Consider the following 15,003-nt stretch of genomic DNA (forward strand, 5'->3'; position numbering starts at 1 on the left):
TGCATGTGAACGCTCTCAACTGATCTTCGATCACGTACCCAAACCACTTTGCTTGCTAACAAAATCCAGTTTAACAATTTATGACTATAGTCGAATGAATGTCGTCTCTTCAATAAAACAAACTCATTAAAGACTGATCTTCAGTTCGGCACCCCGCAGATTATATAATATAAGTCAGCTGATTCATACAGAAGAGAGATTCAAAATAGAACAGAAACTAATTTGAATGAAAAGAAAATCAAAACTATATTTAAATGTTCTTAAAAATATCCAAGACTTAAGAGCTAACGCGGCGTGTTCAGTGCCTGCTGCACCGTTTGCTGGAGCAGCTGCATCTTGTGGTAGCTGGCGACATTGCTGAACGTCTTGAGCAGCTTTTCAATTTCTTTGCCGCTGATAAGTGGCAAAAAGTTGCCAGCACAGGTGCAAAACTCGGCTAAATTCTCGCGTTTGATTTCGTTGCAGCGCGCACAGCGCAGGTCCTGCAGTACAAAGGACATCAGCTTGCGCTGAAGCACATCAATCATGCGCATCTCGATCTCCTCGTTTTCGTAGGCCACATAGCACTGCGCACAGAGCCAGACAGGACTGCAATATAGTGAGAATCAGTATGAGTCATCAAGGATAATTAGCATAGCACTTACATGCCATCCTTCATGGCGCGATGCTTGTCCTTGCATAGGTCCAGATCGCGACAGTGATTGCATGCCTTGCATATGACCTCGTTGATGATGTACGTATCACAGGGATCGGTCCATTCGGCCAGGTCGGAGAACTCGCCCACGCCTACCAGGCGCAGCATGTTGCGCCGTAGCTCATTAATTTGGTCCGCCAGTGTCTTGTCCACGCTGAGCACCTTGACAAGGGTGCGAATCAGCTCCAGGCCCGGACTCGGCTTGCCCTTGCCATAGTTCTTATGCAGCTTCAGCACAAAGTCGAAGGCACAATGCGAAATATCCTTGATGGCCTGCTCGGTTGTTTTGCGTTCCGCCAGCGCTTGCATGAAAAGCGTGAGCAGAGATTCGAATTTCTCGCGGCATTCATTCTCCTCCGGCAGCTGCTCTCCAATGGTCCAGTTTAGTTCTAGAGCCAGCTCCTCTTCCTCTTCGTCTTGCTCCAGCTGTACCTCATCAACGCCAGCTTCGACCTCTTCGACGTCATCATCATCATCATCGTCATCGTCATCCTCGCTGTGCGGCTTCTTCCGGCTCTGGCTCTGATGCAGAGTTGTGCTGCCCGCCGCTATGGCCGAGACAGTCTCATCAATGCCCTTGGGCAGGCTGCCACGTATGCCCGAGAAGTTGGACTGATCCAGCCAGAGCATGAAGTTCCAGCACTGCTCAAAGCTCAGCTGTATGGAGTGAAACATTTCCTTGTTGCGCAAGCTCTGCACAATGTAGTCCACATAGCCCAGGGCATCCGAGACGTTCCTCTTGCCCGAGCTGAGTATGATCCGGTTGAAGTCAGCATAGACTATGGTGGCGCCCAGGCGCTTGAACTCCGCAATGATGCGCAAGAACATCTTCCGCATCAGGTTGTTAAGAGACCTGCGCAGCGCCGGATCGTAGAGCAGCGCATTGCTGGAGCGCACCCAGCGATAGAAGTGCACGATTTGAAAGTCGGAGAAGATGTTCTGATTGATGGACACCTCGCGGAGCCAACCGTTCACCATGGAGCGCATTACGCGAAAGGCGGCGGAGCAGAGAGCAGTCTCATCATAGCTGGGCAACGTTGCTGCCGGCACCGTGCCGATCATCTCCTCGAGAGATGCCTGCGGCATCACGTCGAACGTGATGGCAGAGGAGGCGCCCTCCATTTCCTGAATCCGGTTCGACTGCAGCAATGCGCTGACCGCCAAGCTGTCCAGAGCCAGCTCGACGCACACATCTGGATAGAAACCGGGCCGATTCTGCACCACCGTGATGTTCTCCTCAAACTCGGCCAGCAGACGGCTGTCGTCCGCCTCACGGCCGCCCAGATCCGGACGCGTGCTGGCCGACCACCAAAGCACAAAGTTGTGCTTCTGCAGCAGGCGGGCAAAGAACAGATCCGCACCAAAGAGCACCGTATCCGGCGGCATGTTGCCAATGGGCACATGGAAGTAACGGCACTGATCCAGCATCAGCTCCAGCACGTTGTTCAGATTGAGGAAATGACGCACCACAGCGCGCGCGCCCTGACGCTGCCAGTCGAGGCCGGAGAGCAGACTCGCATCATCGGAGATGTGAATCTGGGCCTGCGGGAACTCCAGCAGCACCGGCATGGCTGTGCTCAGTTTTCGCGCCTCGTTGGCCGTCTGAAGGCAGAGCATGGTGGGACCCGGCTGCTCCTGCTTGTAGGCAGAGAGGGCGCGCTGGATGTGCCTGTAGATCTGCTTGACGTCCACCTCGATGAGCACTTCGAAGCTGAAGTCGTCCGGTGGCAGCTTCTCGACCTGTGCGGCCTGCTGCAGATTCTTGATCAGAGCCAGACGCTCCGCCGTGTAGAGCTGCTTCATGTTGGGCATCTGGTTGGCTCGCACGGTGTCCAGGGCGAAGACGTAGGCCTTCTTGCTGGGCAGCAGAAACAGTGCCCAGATCTCCTTCTTGGCCGTGGGTATGTTGTGCTGGTAGAGATAAATCTTGCGCAGCTTGGTGCTAGCGTGCTGCAGGTATCTGACATGCGACTGCGGGCGCTGCTCCAGCTGCTCAATGTTGAAGCTCTCCAGCTCGCGCGTGGACAACTGGGCCAGGCGACGCGCCTCCTCGCGCTGCACGCCACAAATGCAGCCCATGTCCATCAGGGCGCGGAACTCCAGCGTCATGTGCGTCTCGTAGATGCCCTCGATGTCGGGCGTGGCCAGATCGGCCAGCATGCCCAGGCAATTGTCGCGGAACAGCTGCTCCGGCACGCTATACCGATACAGATTGTAAACGGGCCGGGATCGGGGCAGCACACGATTCACCTTGCGCCACAGCTGCCCCTCCTCGGGCGGCGCTGCACTGCGCTGATTCACGTAGAAGATGCGCGGCACCGTCAACTTGATGCGATGCAGCTCCTCGCCAATCAGCGCCCACACATTGAACTGGCCCAGATCGTTGACCGGCACCAGCTGCAGTATCTGCCAGGGCTGATCCAGCAGCGTGCGCTGTGCCCGCCGCAAGAAGCCGCCCAGCGTTGCGGTGGCCGTGGTTGCCCTGCTGGCGGCCTGCGCGGAGGCAGCGCCAGCTGCGCTGTCGTTGCCACTGCGATGGCGTTTGCTCTGCTGGCGGCAACGCTGACGCTGCTCCTGCTGCCAGGCCCATTTGCGCTTCTGGAAGCGCACCCACTCCACAATCGTCTTGCGCGTCTCGCCAATGGCAGGCGGCGCGCCCAGAGCCTGGCGCCACGTCTTCGGCTGAGGCGTGGACTCGCCGCCACTGCCCTCCCCATCTTCGCCATCGACGTGCGCACGCTTGCGCTTGGTTACCATCGGTCTGCCAGAGGCATCGGCATCTTCCTTGCCCGCCAGGTCCTCCATGTCGCCTAGCTCCAGCTGCTTATCCTCTGTGGTCAGCGGTGGCTTGGGGCGCGGTCGGCTGGTGAACATCTCATTGATGCGCCGCTGCTTGAGCACATCGTTCTTCTCCAGCATCTTCTTGTGCAGCCAGTCCGGATGCTGCACGCGCGGCACCGGATTGGCCAATCCCTGCAGGGCAGCGGGTATGGTGATGATCTTTTGGATGGTGCCGCCCAAGCGCTCGATATAGTAGTTCCAGTCGAGCACATCTCGGATATCCGCATCGCCCATGGTGTTGTCCTTCAGCCAGCGGCGCAAGTGATGACGCCGCACACTCGGCTCCGACTGGAATATGGCCAGCGGAACGGCTCGCTCAGTGACCGGCGCGCCCTCTGGCTTCTTGGATATGATGTACTTGCAGGCCAGGCCCGCGTCCTTGACCATCTGCTCGCCGAGAAACTCGGCCAGGCGCTTGGCCGTCGATATGGATGTGCTCTTCTGAGCGCCGTATTCCTCCAGCTTCTTCGACATGGACTTGTTCTCGGCAATCAGCTCGAACAGCTCCGAGTCTGGCAAATTGGAGCCACGACTATAGAGCACATCTAGCCAGTAGTCCGCCACCTTGGCCACAGAGGCATAGCACTCCTCCAGCGTGCTGCCGGCCAAGAACGCCTCGAAGACGGAGCTCTGGAAGTTTTTGATCAGCTGCAGTTCACCACGTCGCTTCACCTCGAAGCCCTTCAACTCGGCCAAGGAGCCATCGAAATTGAATACCGCATAGCGTTTCTTCAGCTTCTTGCCCTCCTCCTTGGCGGCGGGCAGCACCATGGCCAGATACGGACCGTCAACCTCAAAGAAAATGGAATTCTCATCGCGCACATCGTAGCTGGGTGGCTCGCCTTCCGCTGACTTGCGCAGCTCGTGGTACTGATCGTTGGTGAAGTGATCCTTGACCATGGTGTTGAGCACAGCATTGGGATACGAAATGTTGATCTTCTTCTTCTTCTCGTGCGTAGTATGCACCGTGAACTCCTGGGGAAAGGAGCCCGGCAATATGCACCAAATACCATCCGTGTCCAACTCCAACGGCCGTCCAACGCGCTCAATTATCTCGCGCGCCTTGGTGATGATGTTGGAGCCCGTGAGGCAGACAATGCCCGCCATGGGCATGGAGTGCCAGCGCGCACCCCGTCGCATCACATACCCATAGAAGGAGTTGAGAATGCACTTGTGCGCCAGCTGCAGTGAATCGTACAGCACCTCGCGTCCCTTGGCCGCTTTGATTTCGGCCGCATCTCCCGAGGCGACAGCGGCATTAACCGCCGCCTTCGCCGTCTTGGTCAGGCCCTTGTATTCGTAGCGGCGATCTCGAAAGGCGCGCACAGTGTCCACATAGAAGCTGTTCTCCTTTTGGCAGATGGTCGAGGTGCGCGTCTCCAGTTTGGTGATCTTGGTTTTCTTGTACGCCTTGCGGCAGTAGTCCGAGAGACGCTTCTTCTCATACGCCGCCTGGTCCTCCTTGGAGAGCTCGTGAAAGGCGCGCGTTGGGCCGCCTGGAAAGAGGGGTGGGAACTTTTCCGTTTCCAGCTGCTGCTGAATGCGCTGAAACTCGTTGCGGGAGGCGGGCAACATCTCGCCGCGCCAGAGCCAATCCATGGTACGCTTGCAGCGCACGCCAGGCTTGTTGAAGTCACACGCGGCGCAATCCAGCTCGGTGACCATGGCCGAGGGCTGCAGCCGATTGGTTAAAATGATGTTCGGGTACATGGCGCCCACATCCAAATGATAGATGACCGGCTGCTCCAGACGATTGGGTATGTCGTGCAGTCCCTGCAGAGCCTGGACAATCTCCTGCTTCACGTCATCCAAATTGCTGACCAACTCCAGGGGTATGCCCTCCTCCACCTCGATGGCGTGCTTCAGCACAGCGTCCACATGATCCATTAGCTGCTTGACCATGCTGGGATCCAGCCTGAAGCGGCACGGTATGTCGGCGCGAAAGACGCCCGACTCCAGCGCCTCCACGTGCCCGCCCACATACGTCTCGGAGTCGAGCACATGGCCCTCGTTGGAGAGCTTGTTGAGCTCGCTCTGGTGCTTGTTGGGAAACACAATGTTCGCATGATAGGCCTGCACCATGAGCAGCGTCTCGCACAGCGTGCCGGAGCCCTTGCGCAGTATTTCGTCCGGCTCCATGGGAATAATAGTGTTGAGGGCGAATATGAAGGGATGCACATACTTCATGTACAGGTAGTAGGTGGCCACCGCGTCGGAGACGGAGTAGTTGGACAGCACTTGTGGCTGCTCGACGGCCATGCGGCACATGTCCTCGGGATCGAGTTCGACCGGATCGTAGCGCAGCTTGGCCTTGGCCACCGCCTTCAGACCTTGTGAGCCAACGGGCAAATAGGAATCTCGCTTCACCCAGCACAGGCAATCCATGTGTATGGCGGGACGACTCAAGTAGTTGCCGTCACGCATCTTGGAGAAGCCGATCTCCTGCTTCATATCCAGATCGTAAACAGCCGCACGCGTCTCCACGAACGGCCAATCGAAGAAGTCACCGTTGTAGGTGACCACAATGTGCGGCCGCACCTCCATGATGTGGTCGAAGAACTTCTGCAGCAGCTGCATTTCGTTCTCCTCGTTGAATATGATGAAGTTGCCCTCAAACTCGGGCTTCGGCGTGTACTCAAAGTCCTCAATGTCGGAGGAGATGATCTCACGATTGGTTATCAAATAGCCCTGGCCATCAATCATATAGGAGATCATCATGATCTGATCGGTCTGGGCATCGGGAAACTTGAGCGGCAGCTTCGTTGTCTCAATATCGAAGGCCAGCACCACGGGCTCCGGCCGGTCCAAGATATCCGGCCGGCACGTAATGATCGGCAGCTCCACGCCGCTGCGACAGCGTATATTATACCATTGACCGCAAAAGATGCGCAAATCAATGGAGACGCGCACATGGTAGGGCACATCGTGCTCCCGTATGTCCATGATGCAATCCATATAGTCCTGTTGCCGCTTGCCGCTGCCATCGTCCGCACCACTAGACGATTGGGCCAGCGAATTGGCCAGCATTTGCATGTAGTATGTGTTGGACTTCTCACGCTCCGTATTGCGACGCACTGCTGCCATGAGCTCGCGACGCACCTTGGTCATGGCCGTCTGGTTGAGAAACGAGAGCTTGATGTAGTGCTGCTTCAGCCCCGACAAATGGTTGGCCAAATCCAAGTCCTCCTTTGTTATGTGCTCCAGACCAGAAATCTGACCCGAATACTTGCGGCCCAGGAAGCGCGCCACCTCCAGCTGCATATTCGTCTCTGGGCGTATCAACAGATAAGGCTGATAGGCCACGGTGCACTTGAAGCGCGAGCCATCCATTTGTATGAAGAACAAATCAAGGGCAGCCACCAGACGGCGATCATCGTCCAGCACTTCGTTCTGTAGAAGAGAAGAGAATAAATAAATTTATGTTCACTTCTTATTTATTCCCATTTATACCGTGTGCATGTTGATGAGATAGCCCGTTCGCTCCTGACTATCCTTAACCCTGTCGAAGCCATATTTTGAGTCGATTTTATCGTTCTCCCGCGACTGCCGGTAGCCAGCCTCATTGAAGAAGTCGTCGCTGGCAAAAACGAAAACAAATCGCATTAGGCTTGGAGCTCCACAGCATTTAATCGGCTATACTCTTACCCCTCGGCACGTGTTTCACTCACAAACTTGCCAGTGTTTTGCAGCACCTTTGCCCTGCCACTTTCTGCCATTTTATAATTGCTTACAAATATTATTTATATTTTAATTTCACATTTATATATCTTGGTAAATTACGCCTTGATTTGGCGCCTTTTACTGCAGCTGATGATGGACGAATGGCTGGCAGCTATCGATACATCGATATTTTACGCACTGAACTGCCTCAGCTGACCTAATAAAATGCGCAAAGTGAAGTTGGCTACAAAGACATAACGCAAAATTGAGCAACCTACGGCTGTTTGCGCGCCATGCATTTGAAATTCTCTCAGCTTAACGAAACTTTTGAAAACTTCTTTGCAATTTTATACTAAATCACAAGCAATCCCCATGATTAACATTCTATTTAATATACGAATATAACGAATATTTTAAAATAATAATTATTTATTACACGTGAATATAATTGTTGTGGAAAAATAATTTTAAAAATAATAAATTGATAAAATTGCAAACTAGGGCAACAAGTCATTTGGGTGCAAAGAAGTAAAATTTGACAGCCGTATGCGGTATGTGGGCAAATATAAAATTAATGACCGAATGCTGCTGTTTTGTTTTAGGTTTGGCCAGACACTTAAAAATAAATTATGTTATGTCCCCATATAACACTTCCGAATGCCCCATTGACGAGCGGCCAGTTTTATACCACTTAAGTTGGCTAGTTTACCAAAATATTTGACTAAAAACAAACCATTATAAATTTTATAATATGTACATATATCTGTCGTTATGTTAATTCCAGCCAGTTTAGTTTGCAGTCGGCTGCATTGTGCATGTTTTTGTAGCCTCAAATCAAATTACACACGCACACAACAAAATTCATTCATAAAATCCGGCTCACCTACACGCGTAGTAAAAATGCAGTCGGCGAGCAACGCATACATACATAAGTACACACACATGCAACAGCATATTCACTAGCTCTCTCACACGCACACACTGTGGCAACAGTGCAGTGTTGCGCGCATGCGCTCTTCCCGCTTCTGTTGCTCTGGCTCATGCGCTCTCGCGCTCTTTGCATCGTAGCAGCTAGCTCTCTTTCGTTGAGTTCGTCCTGCTGCGCCGTGCACTTGTCGCTGTGTCGGTATTTAATTGCTGCCCCTGCCACAAGTTGACAAACTCTTTGTTATGGGCAACGCTGTCGCTGCCAGTCAACCATATTGGTTACACGTGTTCGTTATGCAAGGCTGCCCCTAGTGGAGGGAACAGGAGCCGCTCAATCTTATTGCCCCTTCCTGAAGCGCCAGTGCTGCCTGAATACGCACACACACACACAAATATGTGTGGGTAATTTATGCGAAAAGCGTTGCCAGAATATAAACATACATGCATATGTATGGGTCTGTATGATCATAGCGTATGTATGTCTGTAAACCTGTTTGCAGCCTTTCTGGGAGCGTTTCGTGTGGAACAGTGGGCATATGATATGCCGCATATCCAGCAATTCATTTGCTATTCTGTGTCACTGTGCATCGCTTGCTAAAAATGATTGCCGCACACAAGCATAGCTACACTCACTCAGTCGCACACACACACATACATACACACACACTTGTACTGTTCTGACCACGCAGAGGTTTTTTTTGTGTATCGTTGTTGTTCTTCGCGTAGAATCACTTTGTTTTTGTTGTTTGGCTTATTCTGATTTTCTTTTCGCTCAGACTGCACATCGATGGCGTGAGTGTGTGGGTTCTTGCTCTTTGGTTTGCGGAAAATTGTATCTCTTGCTGCTCCCACTCGCGATGCTCTCTTCTTTAGAATCTTTACTGCGTACATTTGACAGACTTCTTTTGCATATGCTCATGCTGTGAATGTAAATCGGTGTGTATGTATTTATATATTCTATATTTGTTCTTTGTGTATTGTGTTTCTGATTTTGCACACCCATAAAAGAGTAGCGCAAAAAAAACTACGAAAAAAATGACTCTCGCTTTTTTGGCGTTATCAGTTTGCTGTTCGCCGTTTGCCGTTCGCTGTTTGCCGCTCCTTCTTCTTGTTCTGCTTCGGCACTTGCTCCGCTCGCTCAATTCCCTCTCTTGAACACATGTGTGCATGAGCGCGTCGGCGTCGGCGTTCGGCGTGTTGTTGTGTCTGCTGCTGCGCTGCCTGCTTCAGTTTGTTGTCGACTCTCTTTGCGTTTGGACGCGACGACGTGTGTGTTGTGTCTCTTGCCCACACTGCTCAACGGTTATGTGTTTTGAATATTTGAATGCTTCTTAACTATACGCAATACAAAACAAATAACAACAGCAACGACAACAACAACAATAATCACCACCCCAACCAACGTACACAATTTAATTAGCAAGAATTCTGCTCGCTGTGATCGCGCAACTCGTGAGTGCGTCGTCGTCGCCCATTGCCAAAGAAAAAGCGGCACACAGAAACGCCAATCGATAGCCAAATCTTGTTATTGTTGTGTCATCGAAACGAGTGCAATTGAAATTTGAAATTTGAATTCGAAAACAACAACAAAAGAAAAAAAGGCAATCAAGAATAAATCAAACAGAAACAATAATTGTTGCTGTTTCTGTTTACACAAATTTTATGCATATTTAGGATAGAAAAGTGGCCGGTGCAAATATTGATAGAGCCAAATATAGCAAAAGAGCAGCTCCAAGCGGTTAAAACGTTAAACCTTTGTCGTGAATAAAAAACAAATCAAACAAAATAAACAGCCAGCAGCAACGGCAAAGATTCAAAAATCTGTCTACAAAACCACAAAATCGCTTAAAAGATCGTCTGTGCGTGCGCGTATGTTTGTATATGTGTGCGCGTGTGTATAAGTGTGTGTGTAGTCGGATCTGTCTGTGTGGGTCGCTCTGATCCGTTGTCGTTCGATCTCTGCCGCGTCGTCGTCGCCGTCGCCGTCGTCGTCAGCTGCAGTGTTAGCGTTGCGTCTTATAAGCCGAACTAAAGCCAAGACCCGATCCGATCCGATCCGATCCGATCCGATCCGATCCAATCCCCGATTGACGATCCCAATTCTCTGCGTTTCCTTTCGTGCGCTTTGTTTCAGGCACGTACGTAATCTCTCTCGCCGGCCATAATCAACCTGCCTGCTGATCCACGCGATATAAACAGAGTTTCACAGATACAGATACACACTTCAAACTGAAAGATACAAATATTCAGAACGAAAGATACAGCAAGAAAGACAGGGAGAGAGCGAGAGAGAGAGAGAGAGAGAACTTAAGCTGTCGGCAGCTCCTGCTTTCTTGCCGTGCGACTGACTATGTTTCCGATCAAGATTATGCGCCTAATTTGAAGTTGTAATTAATTTGGATACCCTAATAAAAAAGAGAATAAAAACTCGTAAGAAGAAAACAAAAGCCAAAAGAAAAATACATATACATACATACATATATATAAAGCGAAGCAACCGAATACCAGCGGCAACCTCATCCAGCATTTGAGGGGCGTTACGCGCCTCTATTTTATTGCCCCATCGGTGAGTGAAGTGTTGAAAACAGTAGTTGAAGTATTTTGATTCAGCTTTGGCTACCAGCTAGAAACCCTTTCGTTGTGTGTGCGCGTGCGCATGCGTATGTGTGCGTCTCTGCGTATGTGTGTGTGTGTGTTGCCTGTTTTCTTGAATGAATCTAGGAAAAACCAGTTTGAATCAAGCTGCTATCGCGGCCCTAACTCTTACAACCATTCAGCTAGCTACCAGGATTGCTGGCGATCTCTCAGACTGTTTGCCTGCCGATGGTTTGGGGCCGGGCTGGCTCTTTTTGAACCTTGAGCATAATTGAAATTACAACTGTTACAGTTTCCGGTGCTACCTTTGATTGCATTTCTTTGTTTTCCTTTTCTCGCTCTTTTTTTTACGGCCATCGATTCCCATTTCGTTAATGGGAATGTGTGAATGTTGGTGGTTTTTGTTTTTGATTTTTTTTCTTTTTTTTTTGGAGCCAGTTGATCGCTTTTTAAACCGCTACTGTTGAGCTTCCCTAATGTGCCCAGTATGTGGATCAATGAACGCTCAAGATCATTTACGATCATTGATAATATGGGCCATAAAAACACTCAGCATGTACTTAATTTACCTGAGCATAGCATTGGAAGTCCGTTGTGGGCTATGCTCACATATCGCTAATGAATTGAACATATAGGATTTTTAAGTACTCATCAAGCAAAACAAAGGATAAATGTTAATCAATACGAAAGAGATCATGGCATCAATAGTCTATTCAATTGTGCCAATGAAAACTGATTGAATTATTGAATATAAAGTTAAATGATCGTGGGACATGCCAATTGAGAGAGCGAAAGAGGTGGAGAGAGAGAGAGAGAGAGAGAGAGAGAGAGAGAGAGAGAGAGAGAGAGAGAGAGAGAGAGAGAGAAAGAGAGAGAGAAAGACAAGATGAAAGAAAAACAAGATTCGTGCTAAATGCTTCCTTTTGTATCGATTAGAATTAGGAATTATGAAAGATTAGCGAAGTTTTTCAGCTGATTTCTTCTAATTGCTCAGATCGTCTGTCATTTGACCGATTCCAAAAAAGTACATGTTCCTCACTTACAGTTCACTGCATTTGAGGGCTGGTTCGTTGCCCCATGCCACGTTTAATGATCTTGGTCCTTGCTTGTGCTGGCTATCAACCTGCCGCAGACAGACTGAGCTCAAGATCGATACCATACCAGCACACACACTCACACAAACACACATGCACATGCCGCACAGCCTCCGAGAGGGACCAAGTGGAGGAGGGGACAACGGGACAGACAGACAGCCAACACATGTGCGCAGGCGCACAAGCAGATGATCTGTGAAGATCCCTTTCCCAAAAAAGAACAGAAAGTGTATTCTACCGTTACGTGCACACAAAAAATTGCACCCCTATTGTTGCATGCCACGATGTGGCATGTCTGGTCCTCTGATTCGGAGTCTGCGCAAGGAGTGTGCACCATATCGAAATATCATATTCGTTTACAATCTGTTTCTTTAGCATCTGCTGTCCGTTGTCCCGCAGCACAGTTGGCTGGACCATTTTTTTTTCTTTTCATCTCTTTTCTTCTTCATTTTTTTTGGTGTCTTCCATCTCTCTTTTTCTTTTCTCACTGTCTGTGACTGTAGCTCTGACTGTCTGTGTGTGTGCGTCCAAAATGCTCCATGCATATTACTTTGTACTTTTCTAGGGAAAACATATGCTCAGATTTTCAATTTTGACTTCGTAGAAAGTTTCTCTCGTTTGCTGCTACGTTATCTACTGTGCTCTCAGATAAGATCGTGTTTTCAAGATACCGGATTGTGGGTACAAAAATGACGTAGTTCGGTGTGGTAATGAACGCTCGTGTCTGTTGCAGGCTTTCCAGATGTGTATCTTTTAAGGTCTAACCGCTATTTAATTAGTTGCAAAATCAAGAATAGAAGGAAAGAAAAAAACTTCTTATAAAATTTGATGCTGGTTATACAACCCATGGTTGATCATTAAAAGCATAAAGAGATTCATTAGTATCATTGACATCAACATCATTGATAAGTTAATATCTTATGTTTGATTATTTATTTATTAACTTCCAATCTTCTTCTTTTTTAATGTTTAGTAAGAAAACAATGTAAGCCAATAAATACTGAAGTGCGCGTAATTCCAGTTAATTGGCTGATAGCGAGCTCTTATGCTAACAGATCGAAGCAAAGTGTTATCGATAATCACTATCGTTTATTTCTGCCACTTGACCAACTTGAGTTAATCAGAAGTCCATAGACACAAATATTTGGATATACGTATATTACCAAGAAGTTTGCAGCTCTTACATATGTTGGATAAGTGCAGGCACTCGACTGATTCGTCCTAGAGATATGTAGAAATCGAACTTATTGATCGAATATATTGTTTTGCTCACTAACTTTACTAAACATGAATTTGACATATATATGATTTATAATTGATCATTGTATCATTGTATTGTATAATATAGTATATGTACAACATGGATTACGTAGTTGTAGTTGTGTGCATGTATTTTCTTTATGATTCCTCCATATATTGCTTTATGTAGCTCAAATCTATTCGGGGCCTAAACACGTAAAATCAATCGGAATATTCATTTGCTTATTATTTCTGCCAATTTGATGCGTTAATAAATTATTTTCGTGTGAAAAGTGTACCAAGTGTAGATGTGCTGAAAATATATATAGATACTTTTACATGAATCAACTGGATATATATAGTTGTGTATGCATATATTTATATGTATATATGCGCTTTATTGCGCTGTCAAAATCAATTAGGTGCATACATATATAGCATATGTACTCTGTAAATGTCATAACACTTTTCATGTTGTTGTTGTTGTTGTTGTTATTATTATTATTACTGTTGTTTTGTTCTGCATTGATTTGATTGCACTGCGAATTTAATGCCATTCGCCGACTGCACTCGGAGATTTTATTATCCATTTAAATGTTGATTAACTTAAATTCGTATTTACCGCACTCAATCACACTTGCTGTGTGACAGCCACTCAGTCCGGCCGTCTCTCCGTGCGTCCGTCCGTCTGTCCCGTCTGTGTGTGGGTGGGTGTAACTGGGGTAGCCAGTTGGCCAGATCAGACAGAAACTAACGGCCAGGCAAATCAGCAAAGCAAATGAAAATTGATTACACAAGCGAGTAAATCAAAGCAATTTATGCAGTTAGATCAATGCGAATCCGAATTCGCAGTCGAGTCGAAAAACAGTTTAACATATACTCGTATGCAAATGCCTGTATATATATACTATACGTACATGCATATATAGGGGTATATATGTATGTATGTATATAGAGCTGTATGCAGATGGCAGATAACGTGTGTAGATAACGGTATTTGTCATATATACAGACACCTTCAGGCGTCCACGTCACACCTCATTTGCATAACGTATCTAATTAGGCAGTGCCTCTGAGTGCCGCACAATTCCAATCCCATTCCCAATCAGATTCAGTTACCTCTGCCCAATGCATAACTTAGCCTACGCATTCAGCACATATATACATACACACTATATACATATATGTTATATATGGCATGTAAGATCTTACAATGCCTATCACAATTCAAAATGCGTAATTGAGCGCCAGAATTTATCTTTAATTTGTATTATTTATAGAGGCAACTAAATATTTATACATAACACATATATGTATATTTGTATAGTATATAGTGCGGGTCGGACTCTAGTTTTGTACAAATACATTATTCAGCTTTTGTTTTCTTTATTAAAGCGTAAAACCTCACTTCCGTTTGATATAATCTTTTCTCTTTTGTAAGTTTATCAAAATAAATATATACTATATATATATATATTTTTGGTAGCTCATTAGAATAGAATATTAGGCCTAGCGATCTCGGCCAGCTTATCTGCTATGCTGTCGTAGAGGGCCATTTCAGATTGATAACAACCCTACCGGAAGCTGCTGCGACAATTTATAGTTATTTATATTTTGTTATGGGTAGAAGCCCTCGAAGATTCTGAGCTCGATAAACTGGTTGCTTAGGCAAGTGCAGAGCTATCTAAATAATTGGATTCACTATAGATTGTATTCTCCAAGTCCTCCGATACCTAGAAGTCCGTGGTACTAACTAAATTTTATTTCCAGGATTATGTAAGATCAAAGAGACTTTTACAAGCCCTTTCTGGCTACAAAAACTCTTTGTGGTCTTGGCAAATATTGAAGAACTACAGCAGAGATATATATCCATTAGATATATGTATATACATACGTATGCATCTACATATACATATATTTAGAAAATCAGGCCCCTCGCATATCGAACTCTAT

The 15,003-nt window shown here is 47.6% G+C and overlaps 2 protein-coding genes across 2 annotated transcripts in view; one reads left to right on the forward strand and one right to left on the reverse strand.

The window, feature by feature from the left end:
• Window positions 1-15,003, forward strand: part of pnt (ETS transcription factor pointed) — a 171,669-nt gene that overhangs the window by 103,817 nt on the left and 52,849 nt on the right. Inside the window, exon 2 of the mRNA XM_089256138.1 lies at window positions 10,036-10,688. The gene's annotated coding sequence lies outside the window, so the exon portion shown is untranslated. The remainder of the gene's footprint in view (window positions 1-10,035; window positions 10,689-15,003) is intronic.
• PolE1 (DNA polymerase epsilon catalytic subunit 1) lies at window positions 222-7,382 on the reverse strand. Its single transcript, XM_030383948.2, has 4 exons — window positions 7,181-7,382; window positions 6,986-7,112; window positions 645-6,925; window positions 222-588 (listed from the first exon to the last, which is right to left on the reverse strand). Exons 1-4 carry the CDS (start codon window positions 7,249-7,251, stop codon window positions 285-287), a joined length of 6,783 nt encoding a protein of 2,260 aa, XP_030239808.1. The 5' UTR covers window positions 7,252-7,382; the 3' UTR covers window positions 222-284.

This window comes from Drosophila navojoa, chromosome 2, assembly GCF_054131105.1.
Source record: "Drosophila navojoa isolate 15081-1374.11 chromosome 2, UAZ_NAV_1.0, whole genome shotgun sequence".
Taxonomy (NCBI): Eukaryota; Metazoa; Arthropoda; class Insecta; order Diptera; family Drosophilidae; genus Drosophila; species Drosophila navojoa.

Bases quoted from the DNA above. Each gene is read 5' to 3' on its own strand.
- PolE1 (XM_030383948.2), bottom strand. From the start codon at position 7,251: ATGGCAGAAAGTGGCAGGGCAAAGGTGCTGCAAAACACTGGCAAGTTT. The intron at 7,113-7,180 runs GTAAGAGTATAG...CGTTTTTGCCAG, and splicing joins AGTGAAACACGTGCCGAGGG to CGACGACTTCTTCAATGAGG. The intron at 6,926-6,985 runs GTATAAATGGGA...TCTCTTCTACAG, and splicing joins ATCTCATCAACATGCACACG to AACGAAGTGCTGGACGATGA.